The sequence below is a fragment of the Podarcis erhardii genome (assembly GCF_964252035.2).
Source record: "Podarcis erhardii genome assembly, chromosome: 8".
In the NCBI taxonomy this organism is placed as follows: Eukaryota; Metazoa; Chordata; class Lepidosauria; order Squamata; family Lacertidae; genus Podarcis; species Podarcis erhardii.
Genome location: NC_138499.1, coordinates 7,054,000 through 7,069,300, shown reverse-complemented (window position 1 = coordinate 7,069,300; position 15,301 = coordinate 7,054,000). Strand labels below are relative to the sequence as shown.

Below are 15,301 nucleotides of genomic sequence, written 5' to 3'. Positions count from 1 at the left end.
AGAGCTTTGTTTCATACTTTCACTGTGTTGCTGTTCATTTTTAAAAAGGTTGTATCTCCGACACACTGTGAGCCTAGGTGTGCTGCTGAATGGAATCACAGTTTAGCTTATAAACTAAGGGTCATCTCCATTGCTGAAGCTCTGCTGGTGCAACAAACTTCTCTGCATGTTACAGAGCTGCTTCTTTCTCTTCTCTCCCTTCCAACTGCCACATCCTCAAAATCAGCTCCGGAGGGTTGGGAAGCATGTTTTTCTGGGTGCACAGTGGGGAATGGGAATGGAAGTCCTACTATGCTAGTGAATGCTTCACTGATGCAGTGCTGGGTACAACCCTAAGTGAATTTATATATGCTGGTATTTCTACTGAACACTACCTATTATGCAAAAATACAATGCTGAAGTAGACTCAATGAAAGCATTAACTTTCACTGAAATCCATTCTCAGCTATATTATGTAGCTTGCATTATGATAAAAACAATACTATGTGACAAAATTATTAAGTACTTTAAGAGGAAATAATAATAATAATAATAATAATAATAATAATAATACTGATATAATAGAGAGAGCAAAAGAACAAAAAGCTTGTTTAAAGCAAAGATTAATTGTAACAAGAATAAAAGAGGAGAAATAGATAATTGTGCAAGCCCCGAAGTATTCTTTAGACTTTAACATGGTTTTAATGAAATTGGAAATTAACATGTAGGAAGGCAGTATACTGGCCAACTTTTAGGTCATTAGGGCAACTTCATTCAGATGCACTGGGTCACTTCTATGAAATTCTAAGCACACTGGTTCAAAAAAGGAAACAAAATGTTAGCCTTTAGCTGTGTACAGATACATGGGACCCTTGAGAACATGAAAGAGGAAACTATTTCTCAATTAATAGTAATCTACTTTGGTATACTGCAGGAATAAGACTGCGGTCCCAATATTGCTGCTGCTGCTACTACTACTACAACTACTATTATACTGATGTTATATAGAGAAATCCTTCCCCCTTCCCACACAAAAGTAAGCTTTTTTAAAATAACACACCTTGTTGCGGGCAGAGTACTAACACGTGTAAAGAAGACAGATGGCTCCACATCTACATGAAGTCCCAGAGACAAGTTCCTGTAATAGCCATCAACATGTCCTGGACCTCCTGAGTATTTGAAGTTCAAGATGGCTTCCAGCGTCTAAAAAAAACAAAGTAAAAAATTTAAATCTGCTTTCCCCCCCTATACTAAAATATACAGTTGATTTCTATCACCTTTCCATTGCTGAGCACCAAGTATCACTTTGTGCTTCCACTAACAATACTGTTCTGGCTACCCTGATGTAAATGCAACAGGGGCTTTAGGAAATATAACAGGATGATCTCAAAGATTACAGTCAGCCATGGTATATCATAACATCTGCCTTAAAAGGGGGGGGGGAGACCACCTATAAATGCAATTTAAAAACAAATTCACACAACCATATTTTAGGTAATGGGATTTACTATGAATAGATTTCATTTGGTAAATGAACAGGGACATGCAATTGTTTCATTATGCGCCAAATTCGGAACTACTGGTGTCATTCCTGCACTTTACTGTACTTCCATTGCTTTAAGCACCTGTGGTAAAGTGGGACATTGGCTTACAATAAAGTGGCATTGTTTCACCAGAGAGCCAAGGAAGAATAAGCCTGGATTCACAGACGATTAACCTTACCTTGAAATTTATGGGTATATCTGTTGTAACTTAGCTAACCTTATATCTGATTTCACACAGTCACACAATTTGTTTTTTTGCTTAATCACAATCAAATGATATGCAGCATGGCTAATCTTACATCACCACAACTAGGCAACTTGTGCAACCATTAATGTCATGTCTAGAAAATAATCATTAGGCAATACATTCAAAAACGAAGAAAAACACCCTACAAACATTTCCAGATTAGCAAAATACTGAGTTAAAATCAGCAGTTTCAGAAAGCTGACATTGCTTAAGACAAACTTGTAGTATTGAAAATATTTTTATTTTATTTTTTTGCTGGTGACATAATATTTTGTAAAGTGTGGCAAAGTACAGATTTCACTCTTTTGTTCTATATCCCAAAACTGATGATGTCCTGCTGTTATGCAGGACAACCTGTACAAAACCGATTGAATAGCAAAACTGAATTCCTTTGAAGTGCTTTCTTTTACATGGAAGAAAAAGAAAGTGAAATAATTGCAGAATCCTAGAAACAAAAACAAATGCTGAAGTTGATGTGTTTTTAATGAAACTCCTACATAAAAAACAGCTCCATTAGTGCTAGGCCTTTGGGCAAACATCTGGGGCTCCGCAGCACCACCCTCAGGGAGACCATCAAACTTTGTAGCTTGGCTTTCTTCTCCCCATCCCTTGACTGAGTCCAAAGTGTCCACTGCTTTTCTCTCACTTAAAATCACCACTGAGTTTGAATTTCAAAAGAAGGGAAATGCAAAAAGGAAACTGTGCCCCAAGTAATGATTTCAGCCAACATATTTTGGCAGCGAATCTGCCTTGGTTACCAGGTGCTACTAGAAAAACACAGCTGAGACTAAAGTAGAAGGGTATTTCACTATGTGCATGTTTCCCACTTCCATCTCAGCTCCCTGTTCAAACTGGCAGCCGGCAGCCCAGCTATGGGTGTTGCCAAGATCTGGTATTTCATTAAAACTGCTGCCAGAAGGCATGGCTATAATTTAAAAGTGCCAGGAGCAACCAGTGCCAAAAGGGAGACCCTGTGCAACCCAGAAGTAAGCCAGCCCAAGAACTTTGCATGTCAGGCAAACGCATGGGGTTAAGATTCCCATGTTTGCCACTGAAAATCTAGCATTGCTTAAATCATTCCAAATATCATATTGGGGCTTTGAAGACTAGAGATGTCTCTGGGACATCTTGCCTTGAAGGCCAGCAGGTGTCAGAGCACTAGAATGACCTGCTGGTGTTTGGAATAGAAACCGAATTACTGGAAATGCATCAGAATGTCCTTTAGGTAATTTGACAGTGTTAAAGTACAGCTATTAGAGGCAGTTTTCCATACTCACTGCCTGAAGTTACTTCAATGCAAGATGCTTAGGAGTTCTCGTTTTGAAGTCAGGAATTATGCTATTTGAGTGATTTCATGCACCATTTTTGCATCTTCACAAAGGATTAGGAAAAAATATGCTAACAAGTAAGCATATATGGATGTTTGCTCAGCTTTCTTGCAATGGAAAATGCCTTGGCTACTTAAACAACAAAGAGTTCTGAGGCACCTTAAAATCTAACACATGTATTATGACATAAGCTTTTGTGGACTAAGGTCTACTTCACAAGAAGCTCCTAAACTGTCATCCATTTATCAGCAGATTTATGAGCAGAAGGGCCTATTTTCAGGTCTTTCAATCATGTTGAGAGGCCTGAAGCAAAGCAGAGGAAAACCCTTTCAGGTGGAGAGAAAGAAAAACACTTGTTGGTCTCCAATATGTGCCTCAGCTCCTGGGCAGCAGAGCTACTTCCTCTGTCTCTCTCAATGGGAGTTAGCAGCTTGCAGCTTCATTGTGGTTAAGTAACCACTGTGCCTCATTTCCACCCCAAAGGTGGAGAGATGCGTGAAGATGGGCAGCTGGACAGTGATGCTCATTAGCCTGTTTTGCTTCAGCAGCATTAGCCTGTTTAGCTTCTATGCAAGAGGAAGAGACGCCAATCACAGAAGCTGTACCAGGAAAGCAAAGCCATCTTTCCATAAGAACCCTCTTCTCTTCTCAGTGATGCCACTTCCATCAAACTTTATGGTAAGGCACAGCCAGAGCATTGCCCGAGTATCTGCCTGAAAGGGTGCATCTCACACACAAAAGAAATAAACTATAAATATAAAGGAAAAATTGAAGGTGGTCACAATAACTGAGATACAATCGATGCCACAACTCTACTGCTTCTAGCCTGGCAAAGCTGATATGGGAGCCGAAGACAAAAATTCTGGTCTTCTGTAATTCCCAGAAATTAGAGAAATGGGAAATAAGGGGGCAAGAAATCCAGCAAGTAAAGATGCACAGATTTCTCATAATTTTATTCCAGAGCAGCTCAGGTTGGTCAAACCATTGCACAAGTGCTATAAAACGGGCAAAGTGTACCTCCTCAGCAGTAGCTCGCTTTTATTTTCAGAAAGGCAACCAGCTGCTATTCAGATTTTTCAAGCTAATAGTGATTTAGATAAGATACACTCAAGTTTATTGTGACGTATCCTGGGGCTCCCAAGTTCAAGCAAGTCTGAGATGATGTGTGCAGAACTAGGTATAAACACGATGGAATATTGGGTGTGAGCTAGCACTATAAAATCCTGGTTGCGCTGCCATTTTTGTTGTCAAACTCTGAGTCTGCTCTCTGACTTACTTAAGGACTCTTATAAATCCAGATGCTTCCAACTCTTATATAGCAAAGTCAGATATATTGGTATTGACTTGGAACTCTTGTATAATTCAAGTGAGCAATATATTTATCTCAATATTCAAACCACATTAAGGAACACTGAAAACAAAACATTGAGTCAGCTATAAATAAAATTTGCTCTCCCAAATTCTATGGTTTTAATGCAACAAATAACAGGGTGACATATATCTCAAAATTAATAATTCCAGTCCAGTGCAGGCCTGCTTGAACATTTCCCCCTCAGCTTTAGTCAAGGGCAGATATTTAAACAACCCCAGAATGATAAACATTGTGCATGTTCTTTGAATGTGCTGGACATTGTAGAACATTTTCTTTTCTACTGTCCAGCTACATAAAGGTGTGCTATCCCCATTTTGGGGGCAGTCTAACATCACAGCACAATGAAATATCAGATTCTATCTGTCTGACATAAACCCAGAAGAAACTGCAAGGATGGCTGAGTTTTTGTCAATAGTATCTCTTAGAGTGGTGAATTGCACTATTTAGCGGGAAGAAATCTCAATGAAAATCCTTGTTGTTATATATTTTACATGGCTGTTTATTTGTATATATTTTAAATTTTTATATCTGGTGTTTTATGATGGCCTATACTTGTAATGCCTAATAAAGGTCTGGCAAAGTAAGAAGGAAAGATATGGGAGCAGAGAAACCATTGTTCTCAGTATCATTCCTGCTAGAAGCCCTGTTGGTCTACCAAGAGAAGGTACTTTCTAAAATTAAGACTGTCGCAGCCTAGAACCACCAGAGAATGTCATTTGTTAAGCTCACTTTGGTCTCATTCCTGGTTCTTGAAGATACTTGTGGTACTTTTTTGTTTCCTGATCAGGTCCTTTAAGCTCCTCCAGAATTTGTATAACTATTGTTTATCAGCTCACTCATTTAGACACTCAAACTCAGGACGAAAGGGAGAAACACACTAAGAGGAAGGCACGCTTGGCAAACCCTCACCATGAACAACTCCCTCCCGGAAAGCTAGTATGTCCCCACTGTGGAAGGCCGTGTGGATCCAGAACTGGCCTCCACAGTCACTTACGGGCACACCATTAACACCGTGTCCATGGAAGACATTCTTATTTGGCTACGAGGGATCGCCAAAGAAGAAGAGGAGAGTCACAACACTCTCTTATCCTCTGTTCATGTTGAGCCTGGTATATGCTGGCTCAAACAGCTTTTTTAAGTGAGCCAGCCCTCAGAGCCTGAAGAATCCCTGGGGCATGGCTCTAATAGCAAGATGCAGGCACACAGAAGTGGTCAGACTTCTATCTCAGAGCATGAGCTACTTTGTGCATCTAATGACCCTTCCCTTCCCTTCTGATTCTATGAATTTGTTGTCATAGAAGACCATGAATACAGCAAGAGACAACATTTGCTGACCCACACAGAGTTCTTTAAAAATGTGATTTTTTAAAAAAAGTGAATTACTTTAGTCTGGACATGGGGAAAGAGTAACAATGAATGGCTTAGCAGCTTTCTATGAGAAGTTGTTGGGGGCAGAATTCTGCATTTTTATACAGTATCTCTTATTCTCGAGGTACTTCAAGCTGTGTCACAAAGCAGTGGTCACCTGCAGCGAGGTAAATTTGCTGCAAAGTAACAATGATCTTACTGTGCAATGTCCATTAACCTTAATGCACCCTTCACAGCTAGAAGCCCATTCATAGCACTTAAAATATATCTAAAATACACTGTAGAACCAATTTATAGAAACACAATTAATTTGATGAATGGCAGTTTCAGCTCACAACATGCACATAATCCCCATGAGTAAATGACTTTGGAGAAAACAGAGGGAAGATTATGCCCTTAATTTATAGAACCAGAACCTGAAGTGTACATGCAGGGATTATACTTATTTAAGCATCTTTTAGCATCCCCTTCATCATGTGACCCCATGGTTTGTTATAATGCAATCGAAACAAGAACAATTCCAGACAGTGAAGAGCTAAACAGAATTAAAGTTCCCATCTCTTGCAGGGGCTCAATTAGTGCCAGTGCCTTCTGTCAGGAGTTTGGGTGTAGCCTTCAACGCCTCCCTTTCTATGGAGGCGCAGGTTGCAACTGCGGCAAAGGTGGCATTTGTCCACCTCCGCCATGCTAAGCAGCTGGTCCCTTACCTTTCTCTCCCCGATCTGGCCACAGTGATCCATGCAACAGTCACCTCCAGGCTTGATTATTCTAATTTGCTCTATGCAGGGCAGGGTTGCCCTTGAAGCTGACCCAGAAACTCCAGCAGGTGCAGAACGCTGCAGCGAGGCTCCTTACGAGGTCCTTGCCACGGGATCACATTCATCCAGTGCTACACCGGCTCCCGGTGGAGTACAGAGTCAGGTTCAAAGTGCTGGTTTTAACCTTTAAAGCCCTATATGGCCTAGGACCCTCGTACTTATGGGACCTCCTCTCCTGGTATGCCCCGCGGAGGACCTTATGGTCCACAAACAATAATACTTTGGAGGTCCCGGGTCTCAACTGGCCTCGACCAGGGCCAGAGCCTTTTCAGCCCTGGCCCCAGTCTGGTGGAACGCTCTGTCGCAAGAGACCAGGGCCCTGCAGGATTTGACATCTTTCTGCAGGGCCTGCAAGATGGAGCTGTTCTGCCAAGCCTTTGGTCCGGGCCCAGTCTGACCCCTTTCCTTCTATGGGACCCTGTATGTAAGTGGCCTCCTTGGCTCTTTCTATCGGCCCATATGGAACCAGCACAAGTGGCCGGGCCTGTTGAACTTTTAATTCCTTACCCCTACAGTTATGATTCGTGGGTTCCTACTTAATTTTATTTTGATTTTAAATGTGATTCGAATTATATTTTTAATGTACTGTATATTTGGTGTTAGTTGCCCTGAGCCTGGTCTCAGCCAGGGAGGGAGGGGTATAAATAAATTATTATTATTATTATTATTATTATTATTATTATTATTATTATTATTATTATTTATTAAAAGTTCAGTAAAAACAAAAACAACAAAAACAGAACTGCAGAAATTGCCATGCGTACAGATCTTTAGCCTAATGCTGAAATGCCAAAAGAGTCAGCACCAGTCAGTTTTTTTGAGGGGGCATTCTGCAATTTGGTGCCACCGCAAAGGACACTGGAGAAGGGCCTCTTCCAGATACCTGGGTTCCAAGATTTGGGTTCTAAGATGTTTAGGGCTTTACAGTGCAGCACCAGCACCTTAAATTCAGCCAGGAAGCAAACAGTCAATGGAGATCCTTTGGGTTCCATGTTGTACAGTATGGTCTCTGCTAGCTGCCCTAGTCAACATTCTGACAGCTGTGTTCTGCACTGATGGCAGCTTCCAAACCATTTTCAACCACAGAAACCACACCATAGTAACCCAAACGGTGTTAAATTCAGGCTCGGTCAGAGGTATGTGCCTATCTGCAGGCACCGGCTGAATTCCTTTGACCTCCCTCCGGCAACTCCCGGCAGGAAAAACAACACGAGGTCCGTTCCGGCAAGTTTCCTCAGGCTGTGAGAAAAACACACCAACTGCTTCTCCTCCTTCTCCTCCTCCCTGCATATCCCCAGGGAGGGGAATCAGACTCAGACAGAAAAGTAACTACATTGCTTTTATTCCTGTCTTTAGCAGTCATACAGTAAAAGATGTCTGCTCTCTTCAACAAACAGAGAGAAGCTCCAAACTCCACCCATGTACATCCTGTACAGGTCATATGACACACACTGAGCTCATATCCTGTGCTCAATAAGGATGGACTGCCCCTTTGTTTCCATGGCAGCAGTCACACACATCCTGTCTGGCTTTGCAGCCACTAGCAGCTGTTTGAGCTGTTAGAGCCTTTGCTTGCTGCAGCATTGCTGCTTTAGAATAACAAACGGGAGGTTACCAAGGCATGTGTCACTGTGGCTTAGGTCACCTCTGTCCAGGAATGGCCATAGCTGGCAAACCAATTGGAACTTGCCTAAAGTACTCCATGCCACTGAACCCACTTTGGCCTCTAGCCACGCAACATTTACCAATAAAAATCTGCCAATGGAAGCATTTGCAAATGTTGCATGAGATGGGCGATTCAGAAAAAGAGCTGTAGAGGGTTTTTCCTCTGAAGAGGGTCTTAATCTCCTGTGAAACTTCACCTGGCTTAATTGTACAGCTAAACCATGCTTTAGAGAGCCAGTGAGGTGGAGTAGTTAGGGCCCTGGACTAGGTCCTAGGAGGCAAGGGTTCAAATTCCTTCTCAGCCATGAAACTCACTGGGTGACCTTGGAAAGGCCATTGTCTTTTAACCCAGCCTACTTCATAGGGCTTCTGTGAGGATAAAATGGAGAGGGGGAGAACCGCGTGCACCACCTTGACCTCCTTGGAGGAAAGATGGGGTATGCATGAGAGGTTACTTGAAAGCAAAAACTAAACTAGTCATTCTCCACACTTGACGGAACTGGAGAGGGAAACCCTGCCAGATTGGTGGGGAATAAATAATAAAATTATTTATTTAATATTTAAAAGAATATTATCATAAGCTTGATGTTTTGCCTAGGGTTTGCGAAACCTCATGCACTTAGCACTAAACCACGATTGAGTTTTACGTGCACACACAGCCAGTGTGTATAACACTGCAGTCACCAATTACAGTGGTGCCTCGCAAGACGAAATTAATTCGTTCCGCGAGTCTCTTCGTCTTGCGGTTTTTTCGTCTTGCGAAGCACCCCTATTAGCGGATTAGCGCTATTAGTGGCTTAGCGGCTATTAAAGGCTTAGCGGCTTAGCGGCTATTAGCGGCTTAGAAAAAGGGGGGGAAGGGAAAAAACTTGCAAGACTCGCAAGACGTTTTCATCTTGCGAAGCAAGCCCATAGGGAAATTCGTCTTGCGAAGCGCCTTGAAAAACGGAAAACCCTTTCGTCTAGCGAGTTTTTCGTCTTGCGAGGCATTCGTCTTGCGGGGCACCACTGTAGTGCGAACTATTCTAAGCTGTGATGAAGATTCAGACTACAATCCTGTACCAATTACATTGGTAGCAAGCCTCTCTAATCTCGATGCCAGTTGCTTCATGTAGTAGATGATTGTATGACATATAGTCTTTTAAAAATGCTGCATTTCCTCACAAAGCAACAACCTTCTATGTGTACACCAAAATGCCACATAAAACAGGTGATGTGAATTGCCATGATGCCCCTTGCTCAGCATTGTGGCCATCTGCCCTCCAGTCGAATAAATCTGAAATCCTGAGGCAGCTATAACAATGACGTGCAAATCCAAGAAACTAAATCCCAAGTGTGTGTGTGTGTGTTTTAAACGCTTAAAATAGTCATTAGAATTTGTCTATTTAAGGCAAGATGGCCTTTCATGGTGTCTGCTGCCCTTGAGAACTAAAATAGTTATTACGGTAACTGCATGCTGACCCAACATTTTAAGACACAATTGCCTACATAGTTCTGTAGCTTTTCCTCAGATGTAGTGCACACAAGCTGAATTTCAGAAGCAACATGCAGTATCCCACATTCATCGTCTAGTTCATTCATCTGCATTTATGTCTTATCAACTCACTGAACAATGAAATTGCATCATCCCTTTGTGTAATAATACAGTGGTAGTAGCAACTGGGGAAAACTAAATATAGATTCTGCATAATGTATGCCTTGGGAATTAAATAATGCAGTATTGTCCTTTTTCCCCCCTGCCTCCCCTTGTCAGACCATTTAGCAACAGGATCCATCTTGAGTTATGCTCTGTATCTCAATAAAGTCCCCTTGCCCCCCGAAGGTAGAAGGAATGTTTTAAATTTCAGCTGGCTAAAAATAGCCTTGCTTGAAACGATTGAAAGTGTGAGCAGAATAATACTCAGATACAACACGGAGCTGGCATGCAGTACTGCATGTACATTAGCTAATGAGATAAAACTGCAGCTGCTCTTACAGTGATATATAGGTTGCCAAATGCATATGACTGGACAAGGTCTTATGGCAACATACAGAAGCTGAATAACCTAAACTAGTTGAAGGCTTTTTAAAAAAACCACTGGGTTTCAAACGACGTCTTGGGAAACATAAGAGTTCTGTGGGATCAGCAACAGCACACAACCCTACCAGAAAGCCAACTTGGCTTTCTGGAATATTGGTTGCACTCTTCCCACTTTAGATCAAATCTATGCTGCCAGGTGCCATAAGAAAACGGCAGAGATAGTGCAGGATAGTACACACCCTGGAAATGATCTCTTTCCGCTTCTGCCTTCTGGAAGAAGGTATAGGATTATAAAGGCCAGGACTAGCCGCCTGAGAAACAGTTTCTACACAAATGCAATTCTGGTTCTAAATGCAGCATAAGGAGTCTCTATAGTATAGTGTATTTTTTAGTATAGTGTATTTTATAGTATAGTATAGGGTATTTTAAAAGGGGGTTTCAGAGTTTTTAGGGGTTTTTATAGTATAGTATAGTGTATTTTAAAATGGGGTTTCAGAGTTTTTAGGGGGGTTTTGAATGTTTTATGAAGTTTTTAAATTTCATTGTTCTGTATGGGACAATGACAATAAAGATATTGTATATTGTATATCGTATATATCATATAACTTGCATAACCATTCCCCACCTTCTCTGATGGCCATATTTTGGTTTAATATGAGATATGAATGAGCCTTTTGCACACTTCCATGTGCAAAAGGTCATGTGCAAGTGTCTAACTCGTGGCATCTCAATGAAATGCAGAAGTCTTCAATTAACTACAACTTCCCATTTTAACTGCAATGGTAAACTATGGTTGTCAGAATCAGGAGCAGACAGAACCTTAAACCAGCTTCAAACCATGATTTATGATCCTGGCTGGGCTCAGAACTACAGTAACCAAGCCCAACTCCTGTTTGGATAAAATCGGAACTATAAGACTTCTGGAATTAATCACGGCCTGCCAATAAGTGAGTACGGAAGGGGCTGCAAGTATGGACAAACATTTCTTCCTATTTCAGCTTATTAAACTGAGAAGCGACCATCCAAACACAGCTAATGTGCAGTCACGGGAGACTTGAGTGTATTCCAGGAGGTTGTGCTCTCATTTTAGATGGGGTGAGGGTGAAACCAAATACACATTTGCCAGAATCCTCTGCAACAGACAACAGTCTTTGACAGATAAATCAATACAAGAAGGGTTCCCTGAAACCTAGTCTCAAAACTTCTGCACCCAAAATCTGACAAATGCTTATTAAAGATCACACTACTGTGTCAGCTCTCTTTCAGAATTTAATAAAAAATATCAGACTGAAACTCCCAAACAGTGAGTCATCTTTGAGAACTTTATGTTAGCCAAGTAATCAGGTATATAGCAACTGCATGGTCACACTCAATTTAATCCCCAGGCTATAGTTTGCCAACTTCTGGGGATTCCACTTTGTAATCCATTTAGATCATCATGAGTTACAGCAATGAAGTTAATGGATTTTTTTGTTTTTGTTTTTAAGGAGGAAAAGAAAATATATTGGCAGAGGGAAATTTGAGCCTTTCAAATCAGATGTGATGTTAAACTAGCATACCTAGATGAATAGCAGGAAACCTTACTGGCATTCTGCAATTCTGCTGTATTAACTAGGGATCTAGAGATTTTGGTTTTCTGTTCCTTCCCCCCAAAAAGGCTATGAATGCATTCATGAATCTGTAGTTTGTTGCTTAAAGTACTAGAAAGTGCTTTCAGTAAAATTCTTTTGTAATAAAGCAAGACAAACCAAGGAAAACATGGGGGAAATCTTCAGTTTTTGCTGAGTATTCAACATATTCTCAAATATTGATCATTAGCAAGTATGCTTTGATAATTCATTCAAAATATATCACTGGGATATTCATTAACATTCATCAACCTGCATTAACACATGTCAGTCACAAGAGGTGCTGGATCTCTCCAATGGTTTGACCTTTCCCCCAAGGCACCCTCTTCCATTGTCTCCCAAAACAGACTGATGCCAACACAACACCCATTAACAATTATATTCACCATCTTAGGGTTTAATTCTGTACAGAAGATCCACAGGCTGAGGGGCTGTAAGGAACGTCCTCCCATCAGAGTTTTTGAGTCCTTAGCTCAGATTAAGCCATAGTTAAGCTTTGAGTAGCAGTAGTGCAGTGCCCTTTTTTTACTATAATTCATCTGTTTGGAGCTGGAATGATCTGACCAAGGTCTTATGGATCTGGTGTGGTGGTTCTTGGAACTGTAAAATAAGCCCATGTCCTGAATCTGCAAATTACTTTTCCAGCATCCATCTTACCAAACATGGCTAACATGGTTTGGTTCGTTCACACAGTAACTTCTGAGGCATAGAAGTTCTGTTTTTGTTTTGTCTGAGTGTTTTCTTCCGTGCAGGTAACAGCTCATCTCTATGCTCTGGAAGACGACTTCTCAGCAAAAGCTCTGCTTGCTAATCACACCACTGGTTCCTATGAGTAAGAGGGTTTTATGTCCTGCGGCCCACTAACTTGCTATCAGATGGAAATCAAGAGAAACCCTGTGCTCTTGCCTTACCATCTGTTTGAGACTGTGATAACCTGTGCCAGAAACTCAACGCAGTAATAACACGGAAGAATGGATTAAGTGGTGGTTTTCTTTATGACAACATGGGTTTACTTATTTAAAAAATCTGCATCCCAATTGTACAGGCTTTGCAACCCACTTGAGACTTGCAAACCAGAGTTTAGGAAATGCTAATCCAGGGAACAAGTGGATCAATAAATTATGTGTGGCCGCCGAGACCATATAACACCGGTCCTGAAAGACCTACATTGGCTCCCAGTAACATTTCCGAGCACAATTCAAAGTGTTGGTGCTGACCTTGAAAGCCCTAAACGGCCTTGGTCCAGTAGACCTGAAGGAGCATCTCCACCCCCATCATCCAGCCTGGACACTGAGGTCCAGCTCCTAGGGCCTTCTGGCGTTTCCCTCCCTGCGAGAAGCGAGGTTACAGGGAACCAGGCAGAGGGCCTTTTTGGTAGTGGCGCCTGCCCTGTGGAACGTCCTCCCATCAAATGTCAAGGAAATAGACAACTATCTGTCTTTTAGAAGACATCTGAAGGTAGCCCTGTTTAGGGAGGTTTTTAATATTTGATATTTTATCGCTATTTTATTCTGTTGGGAGCCACCCAGAGTTTCTGGGGAAACCCAGCCAGACGGGCGGGGTATAAATATATTATCATTAGTAGTAGTAGTTGTTGTAGTAGTAGTAGTAGTAGTAGTAGTAGTATTACCTATGGTATAAATATTATGTTATAGAAAAGATGACAAGAGAAGCATCTTTCAGAGTAAACAACTTTAACAGATCAGGATACCAAGTAGGCCAAGACACCAAATTCAGACTACAGTTAACGTTAGGAATACTGAGGGGCACTGGTGGTTAGATTAGTACTGCAACTTAGAACCATAGAGTTGGAAATGACCTGAGGGACATCTAGTCCAAACCCCCTGCAATGCAGGAATTTGGCCCACAGCCATCCCTGTGTGGGCTCAAACCACCAACCTTCTGGTTAACAGCCAGACACACTGACCTATTGCGCACTACTGCAATAGATTACAAAATACAGTGGTACCTCGGGTTACAGGGGCTTCAGGTTACAGACGCTTCAGGTTATAGACTCTGCTAACCCAGAAATAGTACCTCGGGTTAAGAACTTTGCTTCAGGATGAGAACAGATATCGCGTGGCTACAGCGGGAGGCCCCATTAGCTAATGTGGTACCTCAGGTTCAGAACAGTTTCAGGTTAAGAATGGACCTCCAGAACGAATTAAGTTCTTAACCCGAGGTACCACGGTAGGTGTTAAAGGCGACAATTACAAGCACAACCAAATGGCCAACTACAAGTAATAATAACAGGAATAATAAGGAATAAAAGAATATGAAAAGGAAGTAAAGCCCAGTATATATGGTAAAATATTTTCTTTGTGTCTCATTCCACCAGTTCATAATAAACACACTCCATTTTTCAATGAATAAGTTATTAGATTGCTTACCTTCCCTCACTATAATTCTATTATTTAATTTATGATTTTTTACTACTTAGTGAAGGAGTTAGGGGGTTTGTCCCCCCCCCCCCCATTTAGAACTTTTTATCCATGCAGCTGTTAAGAGGCGAATGGTAATTTCTTTATCTTCTGGCAAAACCAGACCTTCTGCATAACAAAACAGAACAGCTAAGAAATTTGCTGGCAGCATATAACCTGGAATGCTTTCCTTTCCTTTTATAATATTTATCAAAATGATCTTTATTCAGGGGCAAGACCAGAATATATGGAGCATTTCAGCATTTAGTGTTTCTCATTCCCAGCACTTATTATTTGTGCCTATGTTTATTTATTTCAACCTTGAAGGTCTCAAATACCAACAGATAAGAAGTTTATATATAAAAAAACTTTAAGATTAATATTTATTTCCTGTGGGACATATTGCCCTATCTACTTCCATGCATCTAGCAGGATCTCATTATTCAAATACTGTTCACATCTGCTTTAATATGTGTTGACGGAAATATCATTAGCCATAATAATATCACATAGCTTACTCAATAACTTTGGTCTTTGCCCTTTAGCCATTACATTTTCAAAATCTGTTCTCTCTCGCATAATGTGCCACATTTTAAAACGAGGCATTTGGCTATGCATCTCATTTGTGGATCCTGAAAGAATTGCAGCGGGTGTTCTCCCATTCCAATACTAATTCCTTTGTAAGATTTTAAGTGTCCACCTTTAAAAAAGATCCCATATCTCAATCCAACCACTATCATGCCACAATTGCAAAATTATTTATGTTAACACCATCTGATCACATTCAGATTAGCACAGGACTCAGCTACACAGCTGCAAATAAAATGCTTTAAATGTCTTGTAAAGTGCAATATACACATGTGTTGCTAGATGGCAAAAGTGAGCCATGCAAAATTCAATGTATTTTTCAAA

At 41.0% G+C, this 15,301-nt stretch overlaps 1 protein-coding gene across 3 annotated transcripts in view; it reads right to left on the bottom strand.

Moving 5' to 3' along the window:
• The window catches only part of TRAPPC9 (trafficking protein particle complex subunit 9), a 264,093-nt gene that overhangs the window by 188,540 nt on the left and 60,252 nt on the right, over positions 1-15,301 (bottom strand). For all 3 annotated transcript variants that reach the window (XM_081874037.1, XM_081874039.1, XM_081874038.1), the window contains one exon: positions 1,040-1,182. In XM_081874037.1, coding sequence (XP_081730163.1) covers positions 1,040-1,182 — 143 coding nt within the window. The remainder of the gene's footprint in view (positions 1-1,039; positions 1,183-15,301) is intronic.